The 18,965-nt window shown below is 41.5% G+C and overlaps 1 protein-coding gene and 1 pseudogene across 3 annotated transcripts in view; both read right to left on the bottom strand.

Annotated features, from left to right (window-relative positions):
• Window positions 1-11,839, bottom strand: part of LOC139383306 (phospholipid-transporting ATPase VD-like) — a 38,337-nt gene extending 26,498 nt beyond the window's left edge. The window contains exons 1-7 of one of the 3 annotated variants that reach the window (XM_071127784.1): window positions 11,642-11,823; window positions 11,505-11,543; window positions 9,421-9,812; window positions 8,949-9,143; window positions 2,617-2,821; window positions 2,141-2,226; window positions 1,926-2,032 (exon numbers count right to left, since the gene is read on the bottom strand). In XM_071127784.1, the coding sequence (XP_070983885.1) occupies window positions 1,926-2,032; window positions 2,141-2,226; window positions 2,617-2,821; window positions 8,949-9,143; window positions 9,421-9,704 (877 nt within the window). In that variant the 5' untranslated portion in view covers window positions 9,705-9,812; window positions 11,505-11,543; window positions 11,642-11,823. Of the gene's footprint in view, window positions 1-1,925; window positions 2,033-2,140; window positions 2,227-2,616; window positions 2,822-8,948; window positions 9,144-9,420; window positions 9,813-11,504 lie in introns of all 3 variants that reach the window. The other 2 variants (XM_071127785.1, XM_071127783.1) reach the window with 2 other exon arrangements.
• Window positions 7,008-7,558, bottom strand: LOC139383307 (phospholipid-transporting ATPase VA pseudogene; annotated as a pseudogene).
• Window positions 11,840-18,965: the final 7,126 nt, after the last annotated feature.

Genomic DNA, 18,965 nt, shown 5'->3' with positions numbered 1-18,965 from the left:
AAGTATGACAGTTGGGTACTTTTTCCACCACTTCAGCAGACCTGGATCAAAATAGCGTATTTGTTTGTGGGTGACGAATAAACATGCAGAGGGGATAGTACCCTTACGGCATAACTCTACATACAATTCTACAACAGAGACATTCTTTACAATAAAATTGCATAAGTATTGAAATGCAGCGCACAAGACGTCAAAAGCCTTAATTTTTGCTGCTGAAAAATGAAAGAAAACTAGATGAATGTCATATCGGCGGCGGCAGGGTAGCCTAGTGGTTAGAGCATTGGACTAGTAACCGGAAGGTTGCAAGTTTAAATCCACGAGCTGACAAGGTACAAATCTGTCGTTCTGCCCCTGAACAGGCAGTTAAACCCACTGTTCCTAGGCTGTCATTGAAAATAAGAATTTGTTCTTAACTGACTTGCCTAGTTAAATAAAGTTTTAAAAAATATATATATATACATATAGAGAGAGACAGAAAGCCATTGATTGTACCAGAGCTGATGTACTGTAACTGTATACCTGTATGGATTTTGTAGTAAAATAATGGGAGCAGAAACCTTATGTGCCTGAGCAGACAGACTGGTTTAGCCTGCAGTGTTGTAGTCAGCCCTGCCTGACTATGTTTAATGGGGGCAGGCTACATTCCTAGCAGCCAACTGATTATGGGGGCAGGACAATGTGGTAGTTCTCTCAACAGCCATTTTTCCATAAGGCCAGTATTATATAGGCTTTATGACAGAAGATTCAGGTTCAGTGTTATTGAGTACACGAGAGGCAGATTAATCTCTCACCAGCATAGTCTGTTACCAGAGGTGGCACCAGAGGTCCCAGAGTGGTGTGGTGTAAAAACAATTCTGGGGCCCTTTCCTGATCTGGTAACCTAACCAGATAAAACTCCAGACCTTATACGGTATGACTAGATTAATCGGTTGTAAAAATATTTAACATGGGCTATCATGGGATCAGAGTTTTTCTAATCACGTCACATGGTTTAAAAAAAACAAATGGCCTTGGGGAGGATGAAAACCCTGTAAAACTGCAGAAACCTTGTACTTGATCATATGAATTATATTTTAAAAGAAGGACTAGGAATTTTCCTCTACAGACACACAGAAAGCAACATGATTTAGCAATAAAACTCACAGGGCTGAGCATGCTTTATACAGGTTTGCATCACGTAGTCCTGCCCTATGCAACTGTAGGCCTAATTTAAAATTAACTCACAGTCTACGTCAGCTATTGTGTTTATTGATTAATTCCAGTTAATCATTTTGGATTAGCTAGGTTGCCTAGTCAGCAAAGGTTTGATTATAAACCACATTTGATCCCATTCACATTTTCTGACAAAGAAATGGGCTATAAATACACAATATTACCGCTCTGTTTACCCTGGCCAGAGGGACAGGGTGCATAGTAGGTCAGATTATGCAGCCTACAGTTGATCAGATTGTCTAGTTTCCATGCAATACTGCATGTCAGATTGCTAATGTTTAGGTGTATAGGCTGCTAATTAAAAAAAAAGTTTAAGAGTTTTTGCTTGTGTCTGTCTGGGGTATCACGCTTGCTAAATAAGTACCGGAGGATAGTTGTGAGCGCACTTTGTGCGTTGTACACGGCCCGCGTGACCAGTGATTTCCGTGAATCCGATTGGTGAAGACACACAGAGCCTGAAGCAGCACTATGATGTGAAGGACAAAAATTGTGCAAGAGTTGACAAATCATGAGGCAAATCGGTCTAAAAAACAGCACTTTGCCCGTCTTTTAACGCTTTTCAAAGGTGCTAAACTGCCACAGTCCTGCTGGTTGTCCAGGTATAACTTGAAATACGATGAAAACCAGCTGTGGACACCCGGATTGGATAATGGGATACTCCAAACCCTAGCAAGAGCTAGACCTGCGGAAAGAGGATTGTTTCACCCTCTTACCTGCATAGACCACAATGCCTATGACGGTCTCCGTGTTGCGGATGGTGCAGCTTCGCAGAAGGAGGTTGTTGTTGTGTAAGCCCACACGAGCCTTACTGGGGTACTCCCTGTAGGAAACAAATAAGAAGAAATAATGAAGTTACCTTTCCTTTCAAAAGTTTATAAAATGACGTCTGTCTTCATACAGTGTCTGTAGTCAATAAAACCAGACTCACATGAAACCTCGGAACCGGCTGAGGTCGTTGTTGGGGTTCTCACATTCAATGCGGCTGTGGAAGTTCTCTGGAGTCAACTCAGAACCCTGAAACACATGACATACACACTAAATATTTCTGTAGTCATTTTCCCACTAGACCCAAGGACAATATTTGACCTAATCCCTATTGATGTTCTTCTTCCTTACACCATACTTTTACGGGATACGTACAGCTTTTTACACAGATAAACAGTGCAGTTGCGTAATGCAGGTAAATTACAGCTTATTGTGTCATGTTTTATCAAGCTTTTTATTGATTATTGTACCAATCCACCTTTAGCTGTACAATAAACGGCAGTGTTTTGTTTAGGCAGGGCGAGCCGCCCTGTCTCTTGCACGCTTGCTTTAAGAGACTTAAGCCTCAAGTACTTCAAACACTGAAGTGCCATCATGATGATTTAATGATAACAGCAATAACCAATGAGAGCCACATACCTGTCGTGGCAGATCTCTGACCACTTGTCTCTGTTTGAGGTTGGTCTCCCCGTCCAGGTTGGCCGTCTCGATGTAGCAGACGCCGTGGGGGTCAGAGGAGTACAGCAGCAGCATGTCTGCAGGGATGATCTCATTACAGGACAGACGGACAAAGTCCCCCACATGGACGTCCTGCCAACGCTGGTCCACATACATCTGCCGTTTCCTATGGTAAAAAAGACCACCAGATAACCTGTTAACTGCTTGAGGGCAATGAGAGTGGGGCAATGTGCGTACTATCAAATATGATGAAGGCCTGAAGTCCCCCACTGTTGTTAAAAGGTTGCTAACAATTAGAGGTCGACCGATTATGATTTTTCAACGCCGATACCGATTATTGGAGGACCAAAAAAAGCCAATACCGATTAAAATCGACCAATTGTTATTTATTTATTTATTTGTAATAATGACAATTACAACAATACTGAATTAACACTTATTTTAATAAATTTATTTAAAAAAGTAGAAGTCTTTCAGTGAAATACGGAACCGCTCAGGATTTTATCTAACGGGTGGCATCCCTAAGTCTAAATATTGCTATTACATTGCACAACCTTCAATGTTATGTTACGGTCTTTGTTAGGAATAAATGGTCTTCACACAGTTCGCAACGGGGCGGCAGGGTAGCCTAGTGGTTAGAGCATTGGACTAGTAACCGAAAGGTTGCAAGTTCAAATCCCCGAGCTGACAAGGTACAGAATCTGTCGTTCTGCCCCTGAACAGGCAGTTAACCCACTGTTCCTAGGCCATCATTGATAATAGAAATTTGTTCTTAACTGACTTGCCTAGTAAAATAAAGGTAAAATAAAAACGAGCCAGGCGGTCCAAACTGCTGCATATAACCCTGACTGCTTGCACGGAATGCAAGAGAAGTGACACAATTTCCCTAGTTATAAGAAACTCATGTTAGCAGGCAATATTAACTAAATATGCAGGTTTAAAAATATATACTTTGTATTGCTTTTAAAGAAAGGCACTGATGTTTATGGTTAGGTACACATTGGTGCAACGACAGTGCTTTTTTCGCGAATGCGCTTGTTAAATCATCACCCGTTTGGAGAAGTAGGCTATGATTCAATGAGAAATGAAAAGGCACCGCATCGATTATATGCAACGCAGGACACACTAGATAAACTAGTAATATCAACCATGTGTAGTTAACTAGTGATTATGTTAAGGTTGATCGTTTTTTATAAGATAAGTTTAATGCTAGCTAGCAACTTACCTTGGCTTCTTGGTGCACTCGCGTAACAGGTAGTCAGCCTGCCACGCAGACTCCTCGTGGAGTGCAATGTAAGGCAGGTGGTTAGAGCATTGGACTAGTAACCGGAAGGTTGCAAGATCGAATCCCCGAGCTAATAAGGTAAAAATCTGTTGTTCTGCCCCTGAATAAGGCCGTTAACCCACCGTTCCTAGGTAGTCATTGAAAATAAGAATGTGTTCTTAACGGACTTGCCTAGTTAAATAAAAGGTACAAAAATAAATAAATAATAATAATAATAATTGTCCACAATCGGTGTCCAAAAATGCAGATTACAGATTGTTAGGAAAACTTGAAATCGGCCCTAATTAATCGGTCGACCTCTACTAACAATACCACAAAAAGACAACAAAATAACAGTTTCACACATATGAGCAGTATTCACACAAGCAAACAACCATGAAACGCTCCTAAACACAGACATGGTTACGTATTTTACATTGTAAAAACTCCAGGAAAGACCATTCACCCTGCACTTTTTTTGTCTGCATTTTGGTCAGTGACCTGTGTTTGGGTACACAGCAATATGCTCAAGATGGAACCATGCCAACTGTAAGGTAGGGTGAGTGTTAAGAAACAAGTCTTCAAGTCAATCAGAGGTAGTGAGTGAACACACAATGTTCAACCAAGGCAGCTATGAGCCACAGTGTGTGAACACACCTCAAGGTTAATCATTTATTTTACTGTCCACCACTACCACCCTTTCCTGGCAGGAAAGAGACTGAGAAACAAATTACTGAGAAACAAATTACTGTAATACTGTGGTTTGTTATTCACCCAATATAAAATATATGTTAAAGATAGTTGATGGGCCCTAGGAAAGTATGGATAGGCCCTAGGAAAGGGGTCGGCAACAGTGGTCCAAAATCAGCCCGCGAGTGATTTTTGTTGGCCCCCTAAAGTTTTTGTTTTTTGGTCAAAAAAAAGACTCAAATCACCAGGAATTCAGCTAAAAATGATGAGTTTAATTTAGAAAATCTATTCCCACAAATAAAAAAAGAGACATGATTGTGTCTCAATGTAATCAAGGTACAAAATTATTATTTTCAAAATACAGCCTCTTTTTGGGCTTAGTTGTGGTCAATTTGCAGTGTACAAATGATTATACAACACAAATGGTCACGCGGGAGAATCTACTCCTGCCCTCAGTAAGCCTGAGGCTATGAACGATTGCATGGTGGGACATGTAGACCTGGGAGGAAGAACCAATAGGCTACCTCGACCACTCACTCCTAGTCTCCGGAAAAGGGGATAGATTTGATATGGGGTTAGCAACCCCATCCTGAGCAAAATAGATTATGATAAAGATACCTCAACAAGTGAGGACACAGCCATTGAACAATGAATTTCTCTTGTCAAGGCCTTATGTGCAGAGAGACATGAGAGGAATTGAGTGAAATGTGTGTGTGTGTGTGTCCATCTCTCACATGGCACAACAATTATGTTTTACAACCACAGATGGTATAATTTAGCCCCTTGTAATTAGAGATTGTCAACTTGTCCTACTTTCAGTTCAGCATATACAGTGCATTTAAGAAGTATTGAGAACCCTTGACTTTTCAAATTTTGTTACGTTACAGCCTTATTCTAAAATGGATGAAATTGTATTCATCAATCTACACACAATACCCCATCTAAAAATAGGTTTTTCGAAATGTTTGCACATTTTTTTTATTTTTTATAAATGTTTAAAAAAAAAATGAAATATCACATTAACATAACTATTCAGACCCTTTACTCAGTACTTTGCTGAAGCACCTTTGGCAGTGATTACAGCCCAGAGTCTTCTTGGGTATGACACTACAAGCTTGGCACACCTGTATTTGGGGAGTTTCTCCCATTCTTCTCTATAGATCCTCTCAAGTTCTTTCAGGTCACTCCAAAGATTTTTAATCAGGGCTCTGGCTGGGCCACTCAAGGACATTCAGAGACCTGTTTCACCGTAGGGATGGTGCCAGGTTTCCTCCAGACGTGACGCTTGGTATTCAGGCCAAATAGTTCAATCTTGGTTTCTTCAGACCAGAGAATCTTGTTTTTCATGGTCTGAGAGTCTTTAGGTGCCTTTTGGCAAACTCCAAGCGGGCTGTCATGTGCCTTTTACAGAGGAGTGGCTTCTGTCTTACCACTCTACCATAAATGCCAGATTGGTGGAGTGCTGCAGAGATGGGAGAACCTTCCCAGATGGAAAACCATCTCCACAGAGGAACTCTGGAGCTCTTTCAGAGTGACCATCGGGTTCTTGGTCACCTACCTGACCAAGGCCCTTCTCCCCCTATTGATCAGTTTGGCCGGGCGGCCAGCTCTAGGAAGAGTCTTGGTGGTTCCAAACTTTGTTTATTTAAGAATGATAGAGGCAAGGAACGTTCAATGCTGCAGACATTTTTTGGTACCCTTCCCCAGATCCTCGCCGTGACTTAATCTTGTCTTGGAGGTCTACGGACAATTCCTTCGACCTCATGGCTTGGATTTTGCTCTGACGTGCACTGTCGGACCTTATATAGACAGGTGTGTGCCTTTCTAAATCATGTCCAATCAATCAATGAATTTACCCCAGGTGTACTCTAATCGTTGTAGAAACATCAAGGATGATCAAAGGAAACAGGATGCACCTGAGCTCAACTTCGAGTCTCATATCAAAGGGTCTTAATTGTTATGTAAATAAGGTATTTCTGTTTTGAATACATTAGCAAAAAAATATAGAAAAACCTGTTTTCGCTTTGTCATTATGGGATATTGTGTTGAAATTGATGAGTAAAAAAAATGTATTTAATCCATTTTAGAATAAGGCTGCAACATAACAAAATGTGGATAAAGTGAATGGTTCTGAATACTTTCCGAAGGCACTGTACCTGATCTAGTTAGCATGTTTGTCAGTTTGATGGCACCATATACAACCCTTGTAAGTATAAAGAAGAAGCTGCAGCACTACAGGTCTGTACATTTTGTTTACCTGTAAAAGTAGCTGTCACATTATGCTATATAGCTATCAGAATGTTAACCTGTAAACGGATCTCGTGCACAAGCCAGAACATTTCACCCCATTTTTCAGTCAGTTTACCCCATATAAGCAGTACTAATTCCATTTGCTCCCATTCAGAGATAACAAACAACCCTATGTTCTACTAAAATTTACGCTGAGTGTATTTACCTGCTGTAAATCTCACAGACCAGTCCGTTGATGAACTTGTCCGACTTGTGTTTCCTGTAGTCTTCCCAAAGATCCTTTACTGCCGTCACTGCCAGCACCAGGAGAATGGGAATAATGCTGATTTCGGGCTGGAAGGCATTGACCACTGGAACAAAGTTCAGAGCTGCCAGGAATATGAAATAGATATTGGCAAAGCGGTGGAGTTGTTCGAACAGGTTCTTGGGGATAAATGAGAGGAAGGAGTACTTGGTGGTGGTCACCTTGTTGCTGCTGTATGACTTGAGGATTTCCGTCAGCTCTTCATCCTCTGTGAGGGAGGATACCACCGTCCTCCTCTTCCTCCCCAGTCGGTCCTTCGGACAGGAACTTTGTCCTTGGACCGGCCGCTCCAAGCTGTACATGACTCCTAAGCCCAGTGAAAGACTCCACCAGTTAAAATCCAGAGGGTTTACTTATTGGTCAACCCTTATATCTCTCTCCGGTATTTCCAGCCACTCGTGACCGACCGAGCTCTGCATCTAGATTCAAATGCCCACTCTGTTTTACTGTCATCGTCTATCATGATCCAGGATGTTGAGTCGCCAGGGTGAAGTTTAGATAGAAAGACAGCTACTTTGCCGGGGAGAGCTTCGTTTCTGTCATGGTGGAGAGTATCTCTCCGGCACTTCACTAACACTACACCTCGCTGCCTTAGAGACCAATAGAGCCACTCCTCCATGTCATAAACAAACAACTCAAAGTTGAACTTTTATGACTTTCTATGAAATAGGATTGAGAAACCCTTGACATCACAAAGGAATGGGTAAATGAGCAAGCCCATAGATTATCTGTGCTGTATATATGGTGCTCTTTATACCACATACAGTCACACAGACAACTGAATCTACAATAACCAACATTTAATCCAGTGTAAGGATCACCGGTTCTCAGCATCAGGCTCTCTCTAGAAAATATGTTCATATTTGGTATGCTAATTGTAATACAGTACTGTAGACTGTATCATGTAAATTTCTACTTCACCTTTGATCCTACTGTTACAGGAAGTCCCCGTATGCAATTCATGGGTCTTTTCTCATTTGGGCAAAAGTCCATCCTCCACCTTCTCTTCTCCTTTGTTACTCAGAAACCGATAAGTGGTTGAGGAGATGTCAATTTGTTAGTAGGCAAACGAAAGAGTGTCCTCCCCTCCTTGATAACCACCTTTCATTGAGGATAGTCATGTGTATCCTACCGGAGTCCTACAAAATCTGTCACACCCCCCCTGAATCATATTTTGTTTTGTCAGTGGAGAAAAGCATGCCCACATGTTTTATCTATAAAATGTCTTCATTTGTTTTGATCACGTTACACATTTATTTTGGGATCCACCCCTGTAAACGTCATTTGCCTGATGACGCACAAGATGAGAAGGAGAGTCTAATTTCATACAAGCACATTTTCGTTCACGTTTCCTCTTCTCGCTGCCGCTCCTCGATAACCCTTGACCTTTTTCAAATGGAGGCGAGACAGAGGGAGGACGCAGGAGTTGAGCAAATTCAATTGCGAAAAGGTCATGGTGCTTTGGTGTTGATTAACACAGAGGACTGTGGGATATGAAGTTTGTGTTCAAGATGTTTTAAGACCTTCAGTTTGAATACTAGCCATCATAAAATCAATATACCTATGTCGTAATGCATCTGGTAACAAATGATATTTTATTAGAACAATGTTACACAATAGTAATAATTACCATAACTTACTCCGCTTGTGTATTGTGTAATAACAAAAAACACTCAACTCCATAACTATGTATGAAGTAGTATGTAACAACACGGTGACTGTTGTTGATCTATTCCCCGTATGAAGGATAAACCCTGAGCATTGTTGTCCAGCCGGCCCACTCACCCACTGTACACTGTAACGATGTTGTTGTTGACCTTCTGGTCAAAGCGGTAGCGGCGGTAGTCCTCCAGGGCATCCTTGATGGCGATGACGATGAGCACTACTACCAGGGGAATCATGGTGATCTCCTTCTGAAAGGCCTCCACCACTGGGATCCAGTTCAGCATCACCAGGAACAGGAAGTACAGGTTGGCCACCCTGAGGAGGAGGGGCTTGATAAATCCCACATCGACCCCCAGCCCCTAAGGCTACCTGTACACTTATGGGCGCTCTGCAGTCTCCATTTGGCATCTGCTTGTTTTGAGTTAATTCACAACAAACCTAATTCCATGATTACAATCAAGTGACTCCTATGCACACCTGCTCGAGTTAAAGTAATTTCCCAACATCAACAAACATGATTGCCTGATTGTAATCAGGTATGGTCTAGCCCATCCCCTGTGTAAATCAGCATGAGGTTAGGTATTCCGCTCACCTGTGGAATTGCTGGAACAGGTTCATGGGAATGAAGCTCAGAAGGCTGTACTTGGTGGTGCGGATGCTGTTGCCCTGGCATCCCTTGGAGATGCTGTGGTACTCTTGCTGGTGGCGTCCGTGCCGGGCGATGACTGTCCTCCGTTTGCCAGTGAGCAGCTGTGTGTTGTGGAGCACTGGGGAACTCTTGGTGGGTAGGGCGGCAGGGGCAGAGTACTGGCCTCGACCTGAATCTGCGGCAACCAGCTGCTGCCAGCGGCGTCTCACCCAGTGGATCTGCTCCATAGGCCCAGTGGCCAGGGCACCCTACACCCAGAACCCTGCACCCTCCCTGGGCCTGGGTGGCCAGACCTGGTCTTCTGTTGCCTTAGGGCTGCTTACAGTGCTGTTTTTCTGAAACAAATACAAAACAGTAATCAGAAAGGTTTCAAAAGTAGTGACCTTGTGGAGAAAGTGAGAAAGTAGGACAGATAGTAGGCAATAGTCCATGAGATAAGCAGTGATTAAGTGACAGAGCTATGACTAATTGTTTTAGGCAATACTCACAACCCCTTTCTCAGGCCTGTTTTTAAAGGGCAATAACTTCTAGTTCAAAAGGACTCTAGTCCTTTTACTTTGTTGACTAAAATAATACTATACTACCAACAAGACATTGGTTGACAGGCTGCTAACCCACAGGTCAGAAAAAGCACAAGTGAAACCATCAAGATACTACAGCATTGTATGCTAGATCTTATCAACACAGAATAATATAAATGTTCTATTTGAATGTTGTTCCGCTATGTGTAAACAAAACCTTCATGATCCTTGCGAAAATAATTGTCACTAAGAGGAACTGAATGTAGTTGCAGAGAAAAGAAGAACTATGTTTACGGGCAAGTCCACGGTAACACAGTGACACCGACTCAGATTTTTCACTTTAAAATGCCTGTAAAACAAAAACCAATGATTGCAAAGTTAAACAAACCATACAAATTGTTAAACGTAGTCCTTGTGCATAGTTTTATGGTTTGTTTAACTTTGCAATCATTGGTTTTTGTTTGACATACATTTTAAAGTGAAAAATAATTTTTACCGTGGCATTTCCTTTATGCGCCACTCAACTCAGATATCACAACTACTCTGAGGTTACTCACTCACACGCCCACACGCCCTTGTGAGATGCCAAAACAGCTAGCAAGACAGGCCAGTATATGCCCTCGGCTGAGTGTGTGCTGTATTAAAGCTCAACAATAGAGTATCCTTCATGCGTTCCTTGATTTCCCAGTTAATGTTTTTTTTGGTAGGCTACTTTAGTTCATTCTATAGTGTGAACTGTGTAGCCTAGGCCCTAGTGATGGGAGAGGCCTATCATTTATATATTATTGGGCTGAAAGGTAGACTTATAAAGTAGTTCATAAACTACTATACGTTTACATATAGTTTATACATCTGTAAAACAACATAGCCTGGACTAGAAGATACAAGCACATTTCTTTTCTATTGATATAATGACATCTTTTCAAAGACAGGCTAATGTGTCTGTCATTTTCTTTACTTTATAAAAAAAAAAATGTACCCCCCTTATTCAACTGGCAAATCAAGAACCAGATGTTTTACAACAGCCTGCATACCCTGGCCTACAGCTTTCCAGGAACAGGATTTTCTGAAACTGGTGTGTACAGTGAAGGAGAAAACACACAATGTATTCTGCTGTGTAGAATTGTCATATCCTTCACCACAGTGTGCACAATGACAATGTCCCCATTTAGGAGATACTTTGTCATTCATGCATGATGACATGGGCCAGGTGTGTTGTTGCGATAAAGCCAAGGGGGCCAAAAAACAAAAATGGCAAATGTAGCTAACTAGGCTTAGCTACAAGGGCATAATGCTTTTACCGGAAATACAGTAGTTTACAACGATAGATCACAGATTTTAGCTAATTCAGTTTGGGGTTGGTATTTTTTTACAATTTTTTTCTTTATTGCAGCCAAATTGATTTGAACGAAACGTAGCCTAACGAATCTAGTAACTTTATATTTTGTTACCATGGCTGCCTATAAAGTAAAATAAAAAACATGCATAAATGTGTCAAGAACTTACCCTGTAGTATTCATTGTTCGCTGTGCTGAGGGCAGAGAGCTGTGAGTCGTAAAACAAAACACAAATACAATCTGTAGTGGTCACATCACATTACCTGTTTTGAGAATTTACATTAGATAAAGCAGGCCTACTCATACTTGCGCGAATATATTTCAAAAATAACATCACTTGCGCAGCATCATGAATCACGAGATAAGAGTGCTGTTCCAGGGTATAAAAAGACGAGCTGAACGCCACTACCCACAAGAGGTTCATTCAGTAACATTTTTTATTTCAGGCCTGCCTAACGATGTTACTGTAATGAAATAGACTGTGTGTTAATCACTTCTTCGATTATGTTTAACGGGGGTTGGCATCCAATAAATATTGCATTACCGCCACCTACTAGACTGGAGTATAACTCGCTTATACTTTTCTTGAAACAATAAACACAATAAAATAATACAAATGTATACCATCTAACCCTACACTCACTAAAAACACACCACCCTACTCCACTATTTAAATATATCTAGTCCTACCTCAGGCCAACAGCCTGAAAGGAGGGGACACCACCAGTCAACACACCCTGTAACTTTTCTGACTTAAAGTCTTGTACACCCAAATACCTCTCTGCAGCTGTCACCACAACCTTAATTTTCTGCAACTTATGTTCCATCCCTGCAGTACAGTTGATAACCATTGGTATAAATGCTAAAAATCCAATCCTCTGTACTGGTAAAGATCTACTACTCACCACTCCTCTCAGGATCCCTCCCCCTTGACCCATCTTCCTCTACTTCAAATCAAATCAAATTTTATTGGTCACACACACATGGTTAGCAGATGTTAATGCGAGTGTAGCAAAATGCGTAGCAAAATCTTATTCCTCTCAAATTTTGTGCACAAATTTGTTTACATCCCTATTAGTGAGCATTTCTCCTTTGCCAATATTATCAATCCACCTGACAGGTGTGGCATATCAAGAAGCTGATAAAACAGCATGATCATTACACAGGTTCACCTTGTGCTGGGGGCAATAAAAGACCACTTTAAAATGTGCAATTTTGTCACACAACACAAGGAGTATTTTGGTCTGTAATAAAGCCTTTTTTTGAGGAAAAACTCATTCTGATTGGCTGGGCCTAGCTGCCAAGTGGGTGGGCCTATGCCCTCCCAGGCCCACCGATGGCTGTACCCAGCCGCAATCATTTTCCTTAAATGAACTGTAACCCAGTAAAATCTTTGAAATTGTTGCATGATGCGTTTATATTTTTGTTCAGTATAGATAGATGATGTCATTAGCCACATGCACAGGGTCTCAGATGTATTTGCAGCGTGCAGTGAAATTCTTAAGCGCCGAGCTCCAACAGTGCAGGTCAAAGAGAAGTGAATGAAACTATAATACAAATTATAATAATGTATACATATTTACAACTGTAACAATGATACATGTCCATTGCGGAGTGGGGGAAGGGTAAATGTCCATTGGGGGGTAGAATGACTGGGGGGCAAGAGGGGGAGCCTAATGGTGGCTATTCGGCAGCCTGGTGGTAGAAGCTATTGGCCAATCTGTCAGTTTTTGCCATGATGCTGTCAAGTTCTGACCTTAGTTCCTTTGTTTTGTCTTTTGTTTTAGTATGGTCAGGACGTGAGTTGGGTGGCCCAACCAGAGCCATCTACAGAGGAGAATGGGAGAAACTTCATCCAGAGCCACTGACTGCTGCCTTCTGCTGCCTCCGATACAGCTTTGATTGCCGAACACTGGCTCTGGACCTTAATTCCCAGGTCTCTAAGCAGTCTGGTTGTAGATGTTGCCACAAAACCTCTGCAGCCCACCTCCACTGGTCGGACTTCTGTATTCCAGCCATGATGCCGTGCTTCGGCAGCTAGATTGGCATAGAGCAGATGTTTTCGCTCATAAGCCTCATCTACTGAGTCCTCCCAGGGTACTGTGAGCTCAATGATGAAGACCTTCTGGAGCGAACGGGACCAGAGCACCATGTCAGATCTTAGGGTGGTGGTTGCGATCTCCGGAGGAAACACAAGTTGTCGGCCAATGTCAGCTAGCATTTTCCAGTCGCGGGCCAAGCGCAGCTGGTCTCGCTCTAATGGTGTAGAGCCGCTCTTCAAAGAAGACTCAAGGCTGAAATCGTTGCCAAAGGTGATTCAACAAAGTACTGAGTAAAGGGTCTGAATACTCTGAACACCTCCAAAACAAAGGTAATGTGGTTTGGTAAGAAGAATGCCCCTCTCTCCACAGGTGTGATTACTACCTCTGAGGGTTTAGAGATTGAGGTAGTCACCTCATACAAGTTCTTGGGAGTATGGCTAGACAGTACACTGTCCTTCTCTCAGCACATATCAATGCTGCAGGCTAAAGTTAAATCTAGACTTGGTTTCCTGTATCGTAATCGCCCCTCTTTCACCCCAGCTACCAAACTAACCTTGATGCAGATGACCATCCTACCCATGCTAGATTACGGAGACATAATTTATAGATCAGCAGGTAAGGGTGCTCTCGTGCGGCTAGATGTTCTTTACCATTCGGCCATCAGATTTACCACCAATGCTCCTTATAGGACACATCACTGCACTCTATACTCCTCTGTAAACTGGTCATCTCTGTATACCCGTCGCAAAACCCACTGGTTGATGCTTATTTATAAACCCTGCTTAGGCCTCACTCCCCCCTATCTGAGATATCTACTGCAGCCCTCATTTTCCACATACAACTCGCGTTCTGCCAGTCACATTCTGTTAAAGGTCCCCAAAGCACACATATCCCTGGGTAGCTATTCTTTTCAGTTCGCTGCAGCTAGAGACTGGAACGAGCTGCAACAAACACTCAAACTGGACAGTTTTATCTCAATCTCTTCATTCAAACACTCAATCATGGACACTTACTGACAGCTGTGGCTGCTTTGCGTGATGTATTGTTGTCTCTACCTTCTTGCCCTTTGTGCTGTTGTCTGTGCCCAATGTTTGTACCATGGTTTGTGCTGCTACCATGTTGTGTTGCTACCATGTTATTGTGTTGCTGCCTTGCTATGTTGTTGTCTTACATCTCCCTTTATGTAGTGTTGTCCCTCTTGTCGTGAAACGGGTTTTGTCCTGTTATTTATTTTAATCCCAGCCCCGTCCCTGCAGGTGGTCTTCTGCCTTTTGGTAGAAGCATCCAAGAGTAGGAGTGCTGATCTAGGGTCAGGTCCCAACAGTCCATGTAATTTGATACATTATGATCTAAAAAGCAACAATGATCCTAGATCTGCACTGAGTCCAGACAAGACAAGCTGATCCTTTTCCTTCACTCTGTGGTCCAACTCATCCCAAACCATCTCAATTGGGTTGAGGTCAAGTGATTGTGGAGGTCAAGTCATCTGATGCAGCACTCCATCACTCTCCTTCTTGGTTAAATAGCCCTTACACAGCCTGGGGGTGTGTTTTGGGTCATTGTCCTGTTGAAAAATAAATGATAGTGGGACTAAGTGCCAACCAGATGGGATGGTGAATTGCTGCAGAATGCTGTGGTAGCCATGCTGGTTAAGTGTCTTTTGCATTCTAAATAAATCAGTGCAGAGATCATCAACTCACCTACTCTGCATCTCACAAAGACACAGTGGTTGGACTCCTCAGATCAAAAAGACAGATTTCCACCGGTCTAATGTCCCTTGCTTGTGTTTCTTGACCCAAGCAAGTCTCTTCTTATTGGTGTCCTTTAGTAGAGTTTGTTCTCATCTGAACAGTTGATGTTGAGATGTATGTTACTTGAACTCAAGCATTTATTTGCATTGCAATCTGAGATGCAGTTACAACTGTACTTCTGCAGCAAAGGTAACTCTGGGTCTTCCTTTCATGTGGCGGTCCTCATGAGAGCCAGTTTCATCATAGAGCTTGATGGTTTTTGCAACTTGCAACTGAAGAAACTTTAAAAGTTATTGAAAGGTTCTGGATTGACTGGCCTTCATGTCTTAAAGTAATGATGTTTGTCTTTGCCTATTTGAGCAGTTCTTGCCATAATATGGACGTGGTCTTTTACTAAATAGGGCGATCTTCTGTATACCACAACACAACTGACTGGCTCAAACACATTAAGGAAAGAAATTACACAAATTAACAAGGCACAACTGTTAATTGAAATGCATTCCAGGTGACTATCTCATGAAGCTGGTTGAGAATGCCAAGAGCATGCAAAGCTGTCCTCAAGACAAAGGATGGCCACTTTAAAGAACCTCAAATATAACATTTTTATTTGTTTAGCACTTTTTTGGTTACTACATGATTCCATGTGTTAATTCATAGTTTTGATGTATTCACTATTATACAATGTAGAAAATAGTAAAAATAAAGAAAACCGCTGGAATGAGTAGGTGTCCAAACTTTTGACTGGTACTGTATATCAGACATTTTCAGGAAAAGCAGCTAATAGTAAGCCAATAAAATGTATACCATTGCATTGGTTCAACATAGACGTCTAACTCTGTAATTAGGATAAAAGGTGCGATCTCTCAGATTCGAATTTTTTTATCTCTGGGGCAGTTTGCCGCCATTTCGTCTGGGTACTCCAACACCCCGATTGAAGCAACTGTACATCTAATCTTCTCCCCCATTGCCTGTTGAGTCGACAGGGAGCTAGCCCGTTTTCCTCAAAACAACGTTAGCCAGAGAAATAAGCATGCTAACTAGAAAAGCCAACCAACTAACTACAGAGCAAACAATGTTTTTCTAATCTAATTAGTTTCGACCAAACGACAAGTTGCTACATAGCGTCCTCACCAACGCCTTGCTGTAACTTTCAAATTCTGTGAATGTAATTTCAACAAATTTGATTCATATTTAGCATAGTGGAAAGCGTGTTTCCAAGACGAGCCCTGGCACCCTATTTGAAAGTACTGTTTGGAAGGAAAAGCCCGCCCACCAAAGCTCTAGTGTTTTTCTCTACATGCCTTTTGCACAAAGTAGCAACGCCCACTTCCTACCGGATACAAAGCTTCCTGTCAGCCTGATTGTAGCCTCGGAGTCGCTTGTTTTATCATTACCTCAGTATATTAATATGATCATATTTCTATAGCGTTTTCTTAATCATTCTTCTTCAAAATGCTGTTTATCCGTTTAGTTAGTGTATTTTGTTTGTCTCTTTAGCTAGCAAACGTTAGCTACCAGTAACGTTACCTAGCTAACGTTAGTGTTAACGTTATTAGTTGGTGCGGCATCGTTATTGAAAGTTAAGAAATTAAGATTTCATTGAACCTTCTAGTGGACTTCGACGTCTGAAGAAGGGTGCCGTGCCTTTGCAATTCCAGTGGAATAACTACCATGTCCAAGAGATCCTCATGTCACTGATGGGAAGCATCCCCGGCATCTGGGCTGTGGCTTGCCTTCTCACAAAACGAACAGTGTGGACCTCTTGTTAATTAAGGCATGGTCCAAGGCGCAATTAGCTACTACTGCAATGCATCTTTCCTTTTTTTGCTGTGACACACTGTAGTCCATTTAATGATAATTAACACCACTGCTTACTCCAAACACAATGTTGTAAAGAGTTTTTATTTACAGTGACAAAAGAACAGAAACAATTTTACTGAATTATTTTAATTATTAATTGCACAGACAGATTTGTTAGTTTGTTTCTCTTTCATTAATTGAAAGATAAAGGAGCCTGTCCATTGTTATTTAGTCTTTCCTGCCTAAGTTCTTTTTCATGTACACCCTTCTAATTAGTGAGAACACCACTGGGTCTCTATTCTCTCGACCAAAATGTCCTCATGCTCACAGACAACAAAGTCACACCACTCCAACCCAATTATTTAGAGCTGACCTTGAACTTGCCAATAGTAGGCATGCTACCTCTTCAGGGAAGGTTCACCGTTATGCATGTGAACATACTTGCAATCCACAAAACCCTTTACGTCTGGGTTCTTATTCCCAACTAGGCCAAAAGGTGGATGCTCGAGAGGCTCGTAGACCAGGCCATCAGGAGAAGAGGCAAGCCAAAGTGTATGATGAGGAGTTGAGAAGTTGACATTCTGCATCTTGCAGTAGTCACTGTCATCTCCAATTCCAGTCCCCTCTTCATGTCAGCTGTTGGTGCTGTGCCTTTCAGCTAGATTGCCTGAGGAGCATTTCTTACAAGCACATATTTTCTTTTACAACTGGGAGACAAGTATGCTTACTGTGTTCTATGTATTTTTTCCTATTCTCATGTGCGTTTTATAGTATTACATTATTAATTGTTGTGTTTTTAAGAAAGGCATTTCACTGTACTTGTGCATGTGACATTAAAAACTTGGAAGTATTTTAATGTCCTTATATAGATGGAAGCAGACAGGGGCGAGATCATGTGTGACCATTCTAGCCAATGAGAGGGCATAGAGCTAGATAGAGGACTCACATTTGTATCTGTACCATCATAGCGTCTGTGACAGCATATATTGGACAGCGGTATTGGGGCTCACTCTATTTTAAAGTAGCCAATTTTCTTATTTTTCATTGGCTGATTGCTCCCAACTCGTCGGAATCCCCACCCAGTTCACTACTTTAAAATGGCGAAAGCCCTCCATGGTAATGTACATGCAAAAACAGAGTCCTCTATCTCTATGACAACAGACAACTCCAATTTAAAGTCGTTTTCCCCCCCTAGTTGCCGAAATGCCACGTGCGTCCACTTATATCAGTACATTCATAACAATCTAACCATTACGTAACTTTTATTCGATCAAATAAACCTCACTTAGCAAATATGCAATTGCATGTTTTGTTGACCAAATTCCACTCTTATTATTGACCTCCATACAAAAATTCCTCACTTCGTGGAGTTATTTTCGTAGACATACTTTGAGCTGAGTAAAACCTCTCACTTTGCCTCTTCCGGTCTGATGTAGTCGGCAAATCTGATTTTTTTTATCCCCATAATGCAACACTTTGAAAGGCGGGGGTTTGACAACACGTGATACATTATGTCAGAATTCACTTTTCGTAGTAAGTATTTTTTTTAAATTAAATAGCAACATGCAAAACACAAACAGAACAGCCAGAGGGATTACACAAAGAAATAAGGACGAGAAGAAAAAATAATACATTAACGTTATATCAAACCAAATACAGACATTTTATTTTGTATACGTTTTAAAGATTCTAAATAGTTTTACAAATCTTTATATATTTTTTTAAATAAGAAAAGGGTATTTTTCTTCATACATTTTGATTTAATTTACGTAGCAGGTTGGGAGAATTTGGATACTTTTGGAAAAGGGTTTGGTTTGGCTAATATGAAGGGAAAAAAATGTAGACGTCAATTTGACATAAACTGTATTCTCTCTAGTCTTGACAAAGTTATCCACATGAAGGCGCCCTTTGTTTATGGACCAATTTGAGTTATGATTATTAAAAATCCCAATGTTGAGCCACGCTGAAAAAGTACTCTCAGGAAACAGCAGATTTCCCCGGTTTACCATGTGATCACTTATCAGCTGATTCGTGACG

Source organism: Oncorhynchus clarkii, chromosome 25, assembly GCF_045791955.1.
Source record: "Oncorhynchus clarkii lewisi isolate Uvic-CL-2024 chromosome 25, UVic_Ocla_1.0, whole genome shotgun sequence".
Classification (NCBI taxonomy): domain Eukaryota; kingdom Metazoa; phylum Chordata; class Actinopteri; order Salmoniformes; family Salmonidae; genus Oncorhynchus; species Oncorhynchus clarkii.
The sequence above is the reverse complement of the archived record's forward strand: the minus strand, read 5'-3'. Positions and strand labels throughout refer to the sequence as shown.